Consider the following 16,683-nt stretch of genomic DNA (forward strand, 5'->3'; position numbering starts at 1 on the left):
AAGAGAGTCATTTTCTCCCTGGATTTCCTTCTCTTTCTGAAACTCAGGAGCAGCAACATCGTTGTGGTGTCACAAGGGATTTAAGCAGAAGCTTTTTTCAATATTATACACAACAAGACATAGTTGCTGCTTATTTATCATATGCCACTAACAACCATTGGCAAAGCCAATAATCCCTTACTTCTTGTAGGTATGATATTACTTGTATCATATATCTGGATGGAATGACAAACCGCAAAATACAAATCGGGCAGCACACTGTGCTAAGTACAGATTTTTAGCTTACGTGTTTTTAAGCCATGCCCTTAATTACATTGGCCACACTCCTTTGAGAGAGACCCCCCAGTTTTTTCATTCAACTTAAAGCCCTGCTATCAACCTTATATTATTCTGACTCACTGACAGACTCACGCCCAAGGCCGAGTCTGAAGCAACATGGCTGGATCAGCCCACATACACATTACCATACACTTCGCTTTACAAACTTACACCCTCCGGACCATGCATGCTAGACAGGGCTGCTACGGTGAAACAGGTAAGGGAGAGTGCTGTGGTGCCATACCATTGGTATGAATGCGCTATGTATATACAATGTCACCTGTGCTACAGCTTGTACCACTGACTGCCAGAAATATGCCTGCAAAAACACAATGAATTGCCCCTTGGGCATGTCAAATAGCCATACATACTGCGACATTGTAGGGAATGGATTAAGCAACTGCAATAACCTGAAGGGCAGCAGTCAGAAGGAATTAGAAATAGTAGACCTTGGATTTACTCGCTTCACGCACTCAATGATCTGTCTTCCCTAATTTGTTTTAACACCTTGATATTCTTTGTGCTATTCTATATATTTTGCTGGTTTTTCTAGTTTATAAAGGGTGATGGGTGGGTTTTGTACATGGGTTGAGTCTTTTGAACTGTAGGAATTATTGTTTGCATACGTAAATGAAAAAAATCAATCACTCAAATACTTTATGTGTTGTTTTACAGTCTGTTTGTTTTTCGCTCACAAATTGTTGTTTAAGATATTTTGTGTTTCTAGTAGCATGAGTGGTCCCGTTAGTGATTGTTGTAGCAGTGTACGATAATTATTGTAAATGCCCAAAGAGCAAATTAATGTGCTTTCGTTAACTGGTTACCAAGACCCTTGTTTAAGTAAAGGGTACACCCTGATTCCCTGATGTTGATGTGCAAAAGAAATCCGCGTCTCTGTTTCCTACATCGAAGCAGCCCACTTTCCAGAGCCTCCGACCCTCCAATGCCGAGGCTGCGGAGTCCGACGCGCACTCGGGCAGCACTGAGGTCACTGAGGGCTGGGCTGCTATTTCCTTCCGTTGTGCGTTCTGCAGTTATATTTGTTATGTTATGTTATGTTAATGGGTGACTTATATAGCGCACGGCTACTCCAAGGAGTGTCCCGGCGCTTTCTGACCCATTACTGAAAAAAAGAAGGATAACAGACATAACAGTATTATTGATTAAAAAGCCACGTTTTCAGGGCCTTTCTAAAGGCGAACAAATTGGAGATGTGGCGGAGACCAACGGGAAGAGAGTTCCATAGTCTGGGGGCATGATGTTTAAAGGAACGTCCACCGATTCTGGCTTTCTTAATGGGAGGCACCATTGCCAAGCCAAGATTTTCCGACCGGAGAGATCTGGTGGGCTTGTAAAAGGAAAGCCGTTTCCTAATGTAAGAAGCCCCTACCAGATGGAGTGCCTTGTGGGCCAGTGTAAGAGCTTTGAATATGATTCGTTTTTTAATCGGAAGCCAGTGCAGGGAGACTAGCAACTCAGAGGCTCTGGCTTGCCGGGGTAGGCCGAAGATGGCTCTAGCCGCAGAGTTTTGCACAACCTGGAGTTTGTGCAAAAGATAATCCGGCAAGCCCAGGTAGAGGATGTTAGAATAGTCAAGCCTGGAACAGATCAGAGCTTGTACTGTCAACTTCCTATGGGCAGCGGGGAGCATAGGAAGGAATTTACGAATCATTTTTAGCAGACCGAAACAGGTACCTGTGAGGCCTGTGATCTGCGTTTTCAAAGCAAGGGTGTTATCAATTTTAACCCCCAGGTTTTTTGCAACCGAAGAAGAGGAGGAAGGGGGGGACATGCTCACTGGCCACCATTCCTGCCAGGGCGGCTCTGCCGGACATCCGAAGAAGAGCACCTCAGATTTGTCAGGGTTGCATTTGAGGCTGCTTCGCTGAAACCAGTTGAAGACAGCCCCAAGGCAACCACGGATGCTCTCCCCGTCAAACTCCGTGCCCTTCTTGCAGGTGAAGAGTAGCTGGGTGTCGTCAGCGTATGATATGATCTGGGCACCCATTGACTCCGCCAGCGCCGCCAATGGAGTCATGAAGATGTTAAAAAGGGTCGGGCTCAACACCGACCCTTGCGGGACTCCGACATCCATGGGCGGAACTTCAGCAGAGTACGGGGGGGCCCAGACCACTTGACGGCGACCCGCTAGGAAAGATCTCAGCCAGCTCAACACCGTCCCTCTGAGACCGATCTCGTGAAGTCTTCTCAAGAGGGCCTCATGCGGGACGGTGTCGAAGGCCGCCGACAAGTCCAACATCACCAGCATTGCTCTTCCGCCTGCGTCGAGGACTTCCTTGATGGCTTCGCTAACTTCCAAAAGAGCGGTCTCAGTACTCAGATTGGAGCGGAAGCCAGATTGGGTGGAGTGGAGTAACCCATGATCTTCAAGGAAGGAAGACAGCACAAGGTGAACGTGCTTCTCGACGATCTTAGCCAGGGTGGGTAGGAGAGATATGGGCCTATAGTTGGCATGTATCTCTGGATCGAGGCCTGTTTTTTTTAAAAGGGGAACAACCATAGCCTTCTTCCAGGCAGGTGGAACAGTGCCGCTGGACAGAGAAAGGTTGAGAATGGGGGAGATTATGGGATTCAGGGTCAAGGCATTCCTAGCTAGAAAGCTCGCCGGACAAGGGTCAAGCGGGGAGCCAGATTTGATTTTGGGTAAAAGATCCAAAAAATTGGATTCCAGTAAGGGAGGAAACTCCGATAGAGTGGGGCAGGGGTCAGGGGATGAGGACATCAAATTAGATTCATACATTAAAGCAGTTGGAACAGCAGATGGAAAGGATTCTTGAATCAATTTGATTTTAGTGTTAAAGAAAATGGCCATCTCCCTAACCCAGGGTTCAGAGAACTTGTGCTGGACTATGCTCGATTTAGGAGAGGTAAATTCTTTAACAATGGAAAAAATTTCTTTACTGGAGTTTGCCGCAGCCTCGATTCTATCTGAAAAATAGTTTTTTTTGGCCTCAAGAATATCAGAATGGTAGGATTTAATAGCTAGTTTATAAGCAAACTTAGTTTCTAGATCATAATGCTTCCGCCAGAGTCTTTCGGCTACCTTACAATTACGGCGTGCTAGAGCAAGTGATTTAGAGAACCAAGGGGCCGAACTACGCTTGACGGATGAGGAAGGGGTGGAGAGAGGCGCGAGATCATCAAGCCTATCCGTTAACCATTCGTGGAAGGTTTCAAGGTCCCTCTCCAGATGGCCGGATTGGATACAGGGATAATCCTGGAGCGTTTGAGCCAGATTCTCAGGAGTAATTTTATGTAGGGGTCTTCTGGGATGTCTGTGGTGGTCTGAGTTAGTATAAGTAGTTTTACTTCTGCCCTGGATCAAAAAACTGATCAATGTGTGGTCAGACCAGAGAACAGGGGTGGGCTGGGACATAACAAGGGGAAAGGTGGAAAACACTTGATCAAGCGTGTGACCCTTGTTATGCGTTGCACTTGAGATGTGAGGAATTAGGCCAAGAGGAGCAGTAATGTCCATGATTTTAGTCGCTTCACTATCAGACTCGACGTCCATATGGATGTTAAAATCCCCTAACATTATGCAGTTTTCCACCTTCAAGCAGAGAGAAGTGATAACCGATTGAAGGTCCTCAAAGAAGGAACCCCGCAGACCCGGAGGTCTATAAACAAGAAGCCCAGTAAAAGATTGATGCGGGGAGAGTACAATGGAGAAGGCGAGGGATTCGCAGCCAGGAATAGACAGAGATGGAATTATTGAGCAGGCAAAAGATTTTAGGACTGCAAGTGCAACACCACCACCTTTTCCCACTGTCCTATCCTGTCTGTAAACAATATATTCTGGCGGGAAGGCTACCGCGATGTCAGGATTAGACGAATCGCAGAGCCATGTTTCTGTGAGCATGAGACAGAGTGGTTTCTCAGAGGTAAGTAGCTCAAATATGTCCAAGGCGTGCCTATGCAATGAACGGGTGTTAAGTAGTAAGCACTTAAACTGTTTAGACAGAGATGGCCGGGAACCCTCAGAAGCCCGGTAAATGTTAGGATACCAACCGCAACCTGGGCAGCAGCATTTACCTTTAAAGCGGCCGGGGAACACATACCGACAAGTGGCGATATTAGGGTTCAATGAGAGTAGATCCTCAGCAGAGTACATACGCCTAAGTACAGAGCCTGCCGCCGTGCCGACCGCTGCCGTGTCGCGGACGGGCGCAGACGGGCAGGACTCTGGCACGACTCCGGCGCAGATCCGGCGCAGATCCGGCGCGACCGCTGATCGCGTCCGCTGCGCGGAGTCATCCCTGCCCGTTTTTATGACGCTGAAATCGCGTCAGTAAACCCAACCCTACCCAAGATGGCGGCCAAAAACCGGTGCTCTGCCCTCGGCGTCGATACTCAGCCGAGAGCAGGTCCGGTGCAAGAGGGGAGGGGGTGAGAGGGAGACTTGAAGCGCAACGAGCGCTGGGTGGTCCAAAGCACAAATGTACAATAAAAATCCCACCTATTCAGCTCAGGTGAGGCGAAGTGCAAAATGCAAGATGCTGCAATTAAAACAATAAAAACACAGAGGATAGGCAAGAGACCTCCCGGCTTCCGCCTCAGGAGGGGGAAAAGCGTGCAGAGTCAGAATTACCTGCACTCGCCCTCTCGTCCCTTTTATGACGCTGAAATCGCGTCAGTAAACCCAACCCTACCCAAGATGGCGGCCAAAAACCGGTGCTCTGCCCTCGGCGTCGATACTCAGCCGAGAGCAGGTCCGGTGCAAGAGGGGAGGGGGTGAGAGGGAGACTTGAAGCGCAACGAGCGCTGGGTGGTCCAAAGCACAAATGTACAATAAAAATCCCACCTATTCAGCTCAGGTGAGGCGAAGTGCAAAATGCAAGATGCTGCAATTAAAACAATAAAAACACAGAGGATAGGCAAGAGACCTCCCGGCTTCCGCCTCAGGAGGGGGAAAAGCGTGCAGAGTCAGAATTACCTGCACTCGCCCTCTCGTCCCTTTTATGACGCTGAAATCGCGTCAGTAAACCCAACCCTACCCAAGATGGCGGCCAAAAACCGGTGCTCTGCCCTCGGCGTCGATACTCAGCCGAGAGCAGGTCCGGTGCAAGAGGGGAGGGGGTGAGAGGGAGACTTGAAGCGCAACGAGCGCTGGGTGGTCCAAAGCACAAATGTACAATAAAAATCCCACCTATTCAGCTCAGGTGAGGCGAAGTGCAAAATGCAAGATGCTGCAATTAAAACAATAAAAACACAGAGGATAGGCAAGAGACCTCCCGGCTTCCGCCTCAGGAGGGGGAAAAGCGTGCAGAGTCAGAATTACCTGCACTCGCCCTCTCGTCCCTTTTATGACGCTGAAATCGCGTCAGTAAACCCAACCCTACCCAAGATGGCGGCCAAAAACCGGTGCTCTGCCCTCGGCGTCGATACTCAGCCGAGAGCAGGTCCGGTGCAAGAGGGGAGGGGGTGAGAGGGAGACTTGAAGCGCAACGAGCGCTGGGTGGTCCAAAGCACAAATGTACAATAAAAATCCCACCTATTCAGCTCAGGTGAGGCGAAGTGCAAAATGCAAGATGCTGCAATTAAAACAATAAAAACACAGAGGATAGGCAAGAGACCTCCCGGCTTCCGCCTCAGGAGGGGGAAAAGCGTGCAGAGTCAGAATTACCTGCACTCGCCCTCTCGTCCCTTTTATGACGCTGAAATCGCGTCAGTAAACCCAACCCTACCCAAGATGGCGGCCAAAAACCGGTGCTCTGCCCTCGGCGTCGATACTCAGCCGAGAGCAGGTCCGGTGCAAGAGGGGAGGGGGTGAGAGGGAGACTTGAAGCGCAACGAGCGCTGGGTGGTCCAAAGCACAAATGTACAATAAAAATCCCACCTATTCAGCTCAGGTGAGGCGAAGTGCAAAATGCAAGATGCTGCAATTAAAACAATAAAAACACAGAGGATAGGCAAGAGACCTCCCGGCTTCCGCCTCAGGAGGGGGAAAAGCGTGCAGAGTCAGAATTACCTGCACTCGCCCTCTCGTCCCTTTTATGACGCTGAAATCGCGTCAGTAAACCCAACCCTACCCAAGATGGCGGCCAAAAACCGGTGCTCTGCCCTCGGCGTCGATACTCAGCCGAGAGCAGGTCCGGTGCAAGAGGGGAGGGGGTGAGAGGGAGACTTGAAGCGCAACGAGCGCTGGGTGGTCCAAAGCACAAATGTACAATAAAAATCCCACCTATTCAGCTCAGGTGAGGCGAAGTGCAAAATGCAAGATGCTGCAATTAAAACAATAAAAACACAGAGGATAGGCAAGAGACCTCCCGGCTTCCGCCTCAGGAGGGGGAAAAGCGTGCAGAGTCAGTATTTAGTCACTCAATGCTAAAAGAGGTGTCACAAAACCCATCCCTAAGCACCAGGTTACAATAATAAGGTTGAACATCCTCATCCTTAAGCCCTACGCTCTTCAACGCTTACATGAGGCCACTGGCTGAGGTTGTTCGTCCGCATGGTGTAAAGATCATCTCCTATGCGGACGACACCCAGCTGGTGGTCTCCCTGGCAGAGAAGAGCGGCCTCCAGGCGCCACCAGACCTAGTGGCTTGTCTGGAGGACGTAAAGAAGTGGATGATGAGCTCATGCCTAAAGTTGAACGACGATAAAACTGAGCTGATGATCCTGGGCACAGCCTCCCCCGTCTCCATAGAGCCGATCTGGCCATCAAGCATGGGAGTGGCCCCACCCCCCAGAGACAACATCAAAAGCTTAGGGGTCTGGCTTGACAAGTCTCTGAGCCTCAACACACAGGCCACTAAGATCTCAGCCACCTGCTTTGGCCTCCTTAGAGTGATCAAGAAAGTCCTTCCCCTCCTCTGCTTCGAGGCCAAACAGATAATTATACAGGGCCTTATCCAATCCCGTTTGGATTTTAATAACGCCCTATACCTGGGAGCCCCGGATTACACCCTACAGAAGCTCCAACGCACCCAGAATTGTGCTGCCAGAGCGCTGCTGGACATCCCCCGGAGGACCTCAGTGAGAACCAGCTTAAAGACCCTGCACTGGTTACCTGTCAGGGACAGAGTAAAATTCACATCGCTCTGCATTGCCCACCAGACTTTCTGGGAAACGGGCCCAGACATCAACCGGCCCCTGATTTCTCCCTACAGGCCTAATAAATCCCTCCGCTCTTCTACAGCATCCCTGGCCGAGATCCCCAGAATTCGCAGAGCCAGAGCGGGAGGACGCTCCTTCTCGTATAATGTTTCCAAACTCTGGAACTCCCTCCCTCTGCAGCTGAGGAACAACCCCAATCTGACTACCTTTCGCAAACAGCTAAAAACCCTGCTGTTTAATGCCTAATAAAGTAACCTCAAGAGGGCTCCATCTGATTTTAGCGCCTGGACGCCTCAGGGCAACTGTAGCGCTCTACAAGTCACATTTTCATTTCATTTCATTTCATGAAGCGGAACCCACTGCTTCGAAACCCCAAAATCAAGTCTTCTTCCTCTGATAGATAATTAAACGAATACAAAGTCAACTAACTCTGAAAAGGCGAAGGCCTTACAAATACAAACGTTTATATGGGATTCAAAAGGGGATCAAAATAACAAATCTGAGGGTAGGGCCCAACTGATCACATTCCTGGTCACTCCTGTGAAAGTCTGACTCCTTGAAAAACAAATAGGTTCAATATTGCAGACTTATTTGGACGTCCGAAATCCATTAGGAATTAAATTGATCTGTAAAGTACCTGCCTCCCTACCAGTAAGTGTAGGTGAGAACAGGATACACGAGCTATGCTTGCTGCAGTAACCTTGTGGCTTGGCAGTACTGCAAATAAAGTGCAAGAATTATCTAAGTTCTAGGTGCCTGTGACTATTATAGTGACCACAGAAATACAAATGAGCCAGCCCAACTGAAATTCAAACCTGCAAACTGCACATTGGAGATTACACTCTGCAGCAGTTGCACTAACCCACTGATTTGTCTTATTTGCCAATAAAACACAATTTACAGTCAGTTAAATAACAGGGTGCTTTACCTGACTTCCAGGATTGAGAGGCGCTAGGATGATGTAGTTTTTGTCCCCTGATGATGACGTGTGCGACAGCGTGGGGACAGAGTGCAGGCCTTTCTTGTCCGGCTCTCGGCGTCTCTCCCAGCTGTTCAGCAGCCCCCCTTCGGTCCCGTCGAAGAGTATGTGGCAGCTCTGACGCTGCGCCGCGCGCGCTGGGATGGCGCTGTTTTTCTCACGTTTATGAGGTGGCTGCAGGTCGAACGTGGATTTGCAGGACGACCTTCGGACCATGTTCTCGATGCCGGGCTTGGCCCGTGGTACAATTCTCCACACTAACAGAGTGATTTCCCCGTGGCACTTCCTGAAAAACAACGCACACCGTGAAACACCAACAGTACTCTGCAACAACGCCAATGACTCACAGTCAGCTAAGCAGTACTGTGAAATAACTATACAACAAGTAAGGCAAGTGCACAGAAGGGTCTGCAAACACTTTGAAAGTGGAACACAAGCTTTTAAAGTCGGACGATGTCCCTTGATTTACAGTGTGGAGAAGCGTCACTGCGGAGAGCGGCGCTAAAAGTCACATTTATTCATTAACATACAAGACTTAGCCATGTCCAGCAAGTGGTAGTGAGGTTTGGTATGATGATAGTAGTTCACAGCAGCTGTAGAGAGGCTTCTAAATTGTATCCTTGTTTATTTCAAGTCAGATGTTGTTCAGGGGGTGATTACGTTTTATCTAGGGGGTTTTGAAAAGTGCACAGAACCACTTTGCAGGAGTTTGAGCCTGTAGGACAAATGTATCGTGGTGGTCAATTAAGGTATACCGTAGCCAATGGTTCTTAACCTTTTCATTGCTGTGGACCCCCACTTAATCACTATTTGAGTCGAACCCAAGGACCCCCTCTCCTTCTAAAATCATGAATGGAATCTGGGGACCCCTCAAGTCATTACTAGAAGTCGGGATCCCCAGCCTAAGCATTTTCAATGATTTGAGCTGCTAAACAATAATAACAAATACAGGAGCAAGAATTCATCAAACAAATACACAAATTATGAAATATTGTATTTAATTCACAAACAGTGCTAATACATTTAAAAAAAAATCAACATTTTAATTGTAATGTGAAGGTTGGAGCTTTTCTAAATTCAATTGAGGCTGCTCATCATCCATATTATTTATATTTTGTTTGATGCACTTGCACTCCTCCCACAAATACATCTGAGGATACCTACTTAATTTTTAGCCTCTAATTTTACGTTTCTTTTTTATTTATATACATTTTATGAATCTGATACTATTATTACTTTTCTAAGCAGTCGAGGACCCCTAGCGTAGCCCTGCCAGACCCACAGGAGTCCCCAGACCACAGGTTAATAATCACTGCCGTAGACATAAAAAAAACAATGACTGTCTACTTACAAACAAGATGATAAAACCTTAGAAATGTTAGTAAAGTCTCACTCTAAGAACGGTACCCTGAAGGTGCACAGAGCCTGGTTTAAACTCATAACCAGGAGGTTTGGGTCACATTAGATGACAGCAGCACCAGGTGCATGAGTAAAGGCTACCCATACATCTCCCTAAATACGTGGAATTTTAACAACCTTCTGAATCTAGGCTTCTCAGTCTTCGATGCACTCGGAACGAGTTTCATAGAGATGATTCAAGACCATCAAACTACCTACAGATTTCTTCTAGTGGAACAACCAAACAGCAATTTTTGACTTACAGATCGCAAGATGCTTGATGGGTGGTAAAGGATGGACAACTTTGCCAAGAAAACTGCTGAGCATTCAATAGCATTTTTTGGATGCAACAAAGAGATTTAAAGATTGTTCTGTCCTTTGCTGCAACCAGTAGAGCAACTTCAGAGCCAGTGCCATCTGGTCATAATTCAACCCGAGCAGAACAAGAGCAGCAAGATTCTGGACTCAGGAATTTCATCTATTAAACATACAAATGTAGAGTCTATTGCAATAATCCAGACAGGAGACAATGACTGCATGGATTATAGCAATTTTCTGAGGGAGAAGAAAGAGTATAAAACATGTTAGAAGATATACGTGGTAGAAAGCAGATATACGGACTGCGTTTATTTGGGATGTGAATGAAAGCTTATTACCACTTTCAACACTGTGTTTTTCAGATGAGCCCAAAAATAACTGGGCAGGGCAAAACGCAGGTTTGGAGGAATTACCATCCCTGGGAGATGAATAACTGGTTTCTCTCCATGCTAGCTTAACCAGTTTTCGTGAATGAAGTGCTGGGTTTGGGATAGGCCATGTGCAGGTTTCAATGGGATGTCAATGTTATCAAGCTAAAGATGTTGCTCTATGGCATCTGCATACACGATATCCTACCTTACAGGAATCACGTTGAGAGGGGTCAGTTATGTGTTTAAGAGTACCAGTGATAACGCAGATCTTTGAGGAACTCTGGACATGACGTTAGTAGATCTAAAGGCCTAAACCCCATCGTTTCAAGGGCTGACATCGCTTGCTCCCTGGAAAAATTTTGAATTAGAAAAATATCTCTTCACAAGTGAGGAAATGGGAGGAGCGGAGCTTTGGGTACTAGCCTGAAGGCAGAGAAAGAAAACTATTAAGGTCAGTGCGCCGGGGTGGTGCTTATATTAGTCACCACCTGTCACTTCTGGAGCAGAACACTTTGAAGTAGAGTCACACATAAGCACCTGCTGGCAAGCAGGAGCACTACTTAGAAATTTCCAGTTCCAGTCTGGCGCCTGAGGGATATTCACAAGGTGAGAAATCAGAGGTTAGAAGCATCCGTCAGAATATTTACATTTCGAATCCAGTTTTAACTGAATGACGTTCATAAACCAAATCAATCTCCTCGGTTCACATTTTAAATATTCATAAAAATGTGAAAGCTCTTCATTCCTGTTTACCAGAATCTTGTACATTTAGAGAACAATGCCTCCTTTATATGCCTCCTTTATATATTTGAGGGACAACATTTCTGACCCAGATAAAACACTCTGTGTCCCTAGCAGATCTAGGTCTTGTGTTCCATCTCGATCTCCAGGGGTGTGTAGATATTCTTGTCCATTTCACCATTAATGATGCTTCCTTCCCCGAAAGCGCGGAGCTTAAGATCTTAGAGAACACCTAAGCTACATCCCTTAAAAAAAATAATCTTTGATTATAGGCATGCCAGTTATTTACCATAATGCAAATCTGTCTTCTCTAGGAAAGGTTATTGAGATGAATACCTCCCAGCTCAATTTCGTGAATCCACCAACATCAATCAAACATCCACCAATGTTCTGTCACAAGACAAAGACAGCACTGCACTGGCCTCAGGATGCCTTTTGGCAAACACAACGCCCATAATAACGATTTATTAGTTAGTCATTTTGGTACAGAGGGGATAGAAGTCAAATAGCCTCCTCAGAATCTTTCAGTCAGGGGTGAGAACCTAGAGAGGTACTAAAAGTGACTTGAAATTAAATGAGAATGAAAATTAGGAAACTACTACTCTCCGCAAGGAACAACGGACAGAGTTAGAGCCCGTTTCTCCTATAAATGCTTGCCGCCTTCAACATGGTTTACCTTTGCATTCTCCTCTTTTGGTAGGAGACTAGATTAAGATTGAATGGGCCTCTGTGCCGGTGGTGCAGGTCATTTATTTTATTTATTTTTTATTTATTTTTATTTTGAAAGTTTTATATAGCGCGAACAAGATCTTTGCAGATATCAGAGCGCTTTACAAAGCAGGGCATACCAACAAGAGAGTGAAACTCAAATCATTAGGGAGTAAAGTAAAACAGGTACATCAATATGCAGATATTACAGATAGATGTGTGCATATATAGTCAGGTAAGTCAATAATACAGGTAAAACACATCGTCGTAGTGATCAGGCAGAATAATACAGAATGGTGCAGAGTCTATACGGATAACGATAATAGGTCAAGTGTCAAGTGTATTTGGCCATGAGAATAGCTTTTACTTCTTTCTTAAAAAGTGTGATGGAAGAGATGAGCCTGGTTTCAGGAGGGAGTGAGTTCCAGATCCTGGGTGCCATTCCTGAGAAGGAGCGTTTATAAGTTTTTTCCTTACGGAATCTTCGAGGTTTTAGCAGAAGATTGTTAGTGCCTCTGATGTTTCTAGAGCCGCCAGAGATTGACAGCTTCTGAGCGAGGTATCCGGGAGAGCTCAGATGTACAGCCTTGTGTGTCATGCAGGCGATTTTCAGGTGAATTCTGGCTTCCAAAGGCAGCCAGTTCAAGGATTTCAAGTCAGGGGAGATATGCGAGTGTTTTTTTGACCCCGTGATGAGTCTCGCTGCAGCGTTTAGAGAAGCTCTTAGGGGTGCAGTAGTGGTTAACGGAAGACCGCAGAGGGCGATGCTGCCGTAGTCAATTCGCGGGATTACTAGTGCTTGTACTGCAGTTTGGAAGTCTTTGGCTGGCAGGAAGGGTTTAAGTTTCCTCAGGATATTGATTTGGAAGTTTGCTCCCTTAGTAGCCTTGCTGATATGATGCTGCATATTGAGATTGGAGTCGAGAGTTATGCCTAGAGATTTTGCTGAGTCTACTATGGTGGGTTGGACATTGAGTGCAGTTAGCTGTTTCAGCCAGGATTGAGTAGTAGAGATCTTTGCGGGAGGTGAGATCAGAAGGAACTCTGTTTTCAGAGCATTGAGTTTGAGATGATTATCGGCAAGCCAGGATTGGGTGCTTCTGATCGTTGAGTTCAGGAGTAGAATGTCTTTGGGGGATTGTAGTTTGAGATATAGTTGGGTGTCATCTGCGTACATGTGAAAAAGTACATTGGATGCTTGTAGCAAGGTGGTGAGAGGTTCCATAACTAGGTTGAACAAAGTTGGTGATAGGGAGGATCCTTGAGGGACGCCTAACGAAACAGGTATTGGCGAGGACATCAGGTTGTTACTCTTGAATTTCTGCGATCTGTTGTGTAAAAAGGAGGTGAACCACTTGAGAACAGTCCCAGATATACCCATCCTTGTGTTCAAAAGTTCGAGTAAATTCTCATGTTTAACAGTGTCAAATGCAGAAGAGAGATCAAGAAGGATGAGGAGGCAGGTATCATTTTGATCTAGGATTTGAAGGGCATCGTCAATTATGTGAGTCATAGCAGTTTCAGTACTGTGTCCTGCTCGGAAGCCTGATTGATGAGGGTTGAGGAGATCAAACTGATTAATGTGTTCAGTCAGTTGTAGTTGCGCACATTTTTCCAATAGTTTGGCGAGAGTGGGAATATTGGTAATGGGGCGATAGTTGTTTAGGTCGGTTGGGTCGACCGTAGGTTTCTTTAGTAAAGGAGTGACTTGTCCAACTTTGAGGGAGTCAGGGATGGTTCCTTGTTGGAGCGAGCTGTTGATAATTTTGGTCCAGAGTGGAAGTAGCAATGTAGTGAAATCTTTGACAGCATTAGCGGGGAGGGGATCCGTGAGGTGATTGGAGGGTTTCAAGGTACTGAGCAGTTTGCCTATTTCTTCTTCGGTGTAGGTGTCAAAGGAAGACCATGTAGCGTTATTTTTTGGTTCGAGGTGTGTTATGCAGTTGGGCGTGGCGAAGAGGCTTGCGTCAGTGCGGAGATCACTCTTCATGTTGTCAGTTTTTTGGGTAAAGAAAGCGGCGAAGTCTTCACAGGAGGGTGCTTCGCACGCATTGCTAAGAGGTTGGGGTTGTTCCTTGGCTTGTGTTCTGATTAGCTCAAACAGTTTTCTTGGGCGGTTTTTTGCTTGGTCGAGCTGGAGGCTGAAGAAGTTTGCTTTTGAGCGCTTTATTTTCCTGAAGTAGGCGTTTCTCTTTTTCTTCAGCGTTTTCAGATGCAGTGCAGAGGGAGCAGTTCTCCAGGTGCGCTCTGCCATTCGCATGGCTCGTCTATCTTCATTGAGACTCCCGTCGTACCATGGATTGGAGATTTTAGCGGAGACTCTTTTTAGTTGCAGGGGAGCAGTCTCATTAATTATTGAGGTCATGGCGTTGAGATAGTGGTCAGTCAAGGATTGGACATCTGTGGCGCCCGTAGGAGGGAGCAGGAGATCGCGGCTGTTCGGGGGTAGGGGGTATGGGTTGAGTTTTTTCAGGTCTCTTTTCCAGACTTTAGGTCTGGAGGATTGCCCAGTGTTGAGTTTGACTTTTTCATTGATGATGAATGTGACAATATGATGGTCTGACCAGTCACATGGTTGGATAGACTCAAGTTGGATGGCGTCCTCTTTGGCGATGATCAGGTCGAGGGTAGAGCCTTTCTCGTGGGTCGGGCTGTTGCATATTTGGGTGAGGTCTAGGGCGTCGAGGAAGTTTTAAAGACTATTTACCAGGTTTAGCCCATAGGTGAGCAGGAGCCAGGTTTAGCCCAATTACTCATGAGGGTGACAAAGTGCTTCATTGACCAGCAGCAAAGGTTCTGATGAGATCTGGTCAGTTTCGAAAACCTCAGTGAGGGAATTGTTTTTTGCCTCAACAGAAGGTAAATGCAAACTCAGAACTTTAGCCACTCATCTGAGGACTATGGAGAATATGGCAGATTTTTTAATGGGAGGGCCGGGGAAACTCAGCCTTGTGTCAGAAGAAGTGTCTCTGGCCTCTTGTAGATCTAAATAGAAATTTTCATCATATTTCGGTGAAAATTCATCCTCATCATTACCAAAAGGCAGGTTGATGATTAAAGTTCGATTTGAAAAGTTGTTGGAGAGCTGGAGATGGCAAAGGCATTTTCTAATTAGAGTCAGAAGGCCAGGAGTATCCATTAACCGATTCATAATTACCTATGAAGAGAAGGTATGTATATTTGCTTACATTAACACCCAGATATCTGCGTATTCCACTGAAAGAATATTGTACCTGTGTTCAACATTAAGACTTCGATCAACTCACATAACGCCACAACTTCCTGCAACAGTTGTTTAGTGTTCACCTCTGGTCCCCAGCAAAGGGCAGGATATCATATACAGACATGCACAGGAGGACTAGGAGGCATTTAAAGTATATGCCCTTTACTGCATGCTTTTCACAAAGCATACACTGTGGTCCCTTATTTGCTAGTGCAAACAGGTAAGGGAACAAGCTGCACCACTTCTAGCGCCCCCCCCTTAGTCATCACAAAGGGGTTAACATCACAAGACTTTGTAAGAACCCTTACAATAGGCTTGGTGTACAAAAGTTGTATCAAGAAAAGGAAAACCTCTTCCACCCCTAACTTCCTAAGCACTTCCAGAGAAATGACCTTTTAACATAGCTGAACAATTTCCAAACCCCAAGTCCTGGCTGACCATGTGCAAGGTGGTCCCTTCCAAGGCCATTTTCATGTGGACCTACTCGGAATGAAGCCTATCTAGTCAGTCATTACTCGTGGGAGCAACCAATGTGTCATTAAACAGAGGATTTTTACAAACTTTATGAAAGTTAGAGTTCTGTATGACCCACAACCACCCGATATCTTATTTTTTAAAACCCTACCCAATCAAACAAAATTTGGTCTCTTCCTATCAAGAACTTCTAAAGTGATTTGTGGTGAGCCGTAAGGTCTCTCCCTTCTGTCTGCCCTTTTAAAAACCTAGATTGCCCCCATGGTAGCTGTTAATAGCTACAATGTCAACTTTTATATCCATGCCAACAATGCTAAAGCACAAGTTACTACTTGTGTAAAGATATATCTGTAAGAGACATTAGTTAGTATTAGATTCCTTACCTTAGAATATCCCCAGGCGTCAGATGAGATCCAGAAACTTTTGCGTAGCAGTACCCTTGCGCATCGGTAGGCATCGTCTGCGGCTCCGCGTCCGTCGTCGGCGCCGTGATGAAGTCGTCGGAGTACTTAGACGCCGCTTCCGCGTGCTGACGTCAGTTCTTAGACACAGCTTTTCCGCGCCAGAAAGGCAGAGCCATGTCAAAAAACCAACACTGGTGCCATTGAAACTAGGGCCCTGAAAGGGGGTAACCCTAACCCTAGATATCGGTTCGCAGAACGGGGAGGATGGGTGGGTCGGTAAGGAATCTAATACTAACTAATGTCTCTTACAGATATATCGTTACACAAGTAGTAACTTGTGAATCTGAAAGAGACATGTTAGTATTAGATTCCTTACCTTAGAATAGATACCCCAGCAATACCAACCCCGGAGGTGGGTCTGCGAACCAATACCACACCAGAAAGTCCTGGAGGACAGAACGGCCAAAGAAGCCATCCCTCCGGACTTGGCTGTCCAGGCAGTAGTGTCTTTCAAACGTCTGCAGCGATGCCCACGTAGCTGCCTGACAGATGTCTTGTAAGGGCACTCCCCGGCCCAGGGCAGTGGTAGTCGCCGTGGCTCGGGTAGAGTGAGCCCGCAATCCAACAGGGGGCTCCTTTTTAGCCAAGGAGTAGCACGCCTGGATA

General features: G+C 46.5%; 1 protein-coding gene across 3 annotated transcripts in view; it reads right to left on the reverse strand.

Annotated features, from left to right (window-relative positions):
* Window positions 1–16,683, reverse strand: part of RGS3 (regulator of G protein signaling 3) — a 945,383-nt gene that overhangs the window by 449,593 nt on the left and 479,107 nt on the right. For all 3 annotated transcript variants that reach the window (XM_078642175.1, XM_078642174.1, XM_078642173.1), the window contains one exon: window positions 8,330–8,666. In XM_078642175.1, the coding sequence (XP_078498301.1) occupies window positions 8,330–8,666 (337 nt within the window). The remainder of the gene's footprint in view (window positions 1–8,329; window positions 8,667–16,683) is intronic.

This window comes from Lissotriton helveticus, chromosome 5_1 (genome assembly GCF_964261635.1).
Source record: "Lissotriton helveticus chromosome 5_1, aLisHel1.1, whole genome shotgun sequence".
Classification (NCBI taxonomy): domain Eukaryota; kingdom Metazoa; phylum Chordata; class Amphibia; order Caudata; family Salamandridae; genus Lissotriton; species Lissotriton helveticus.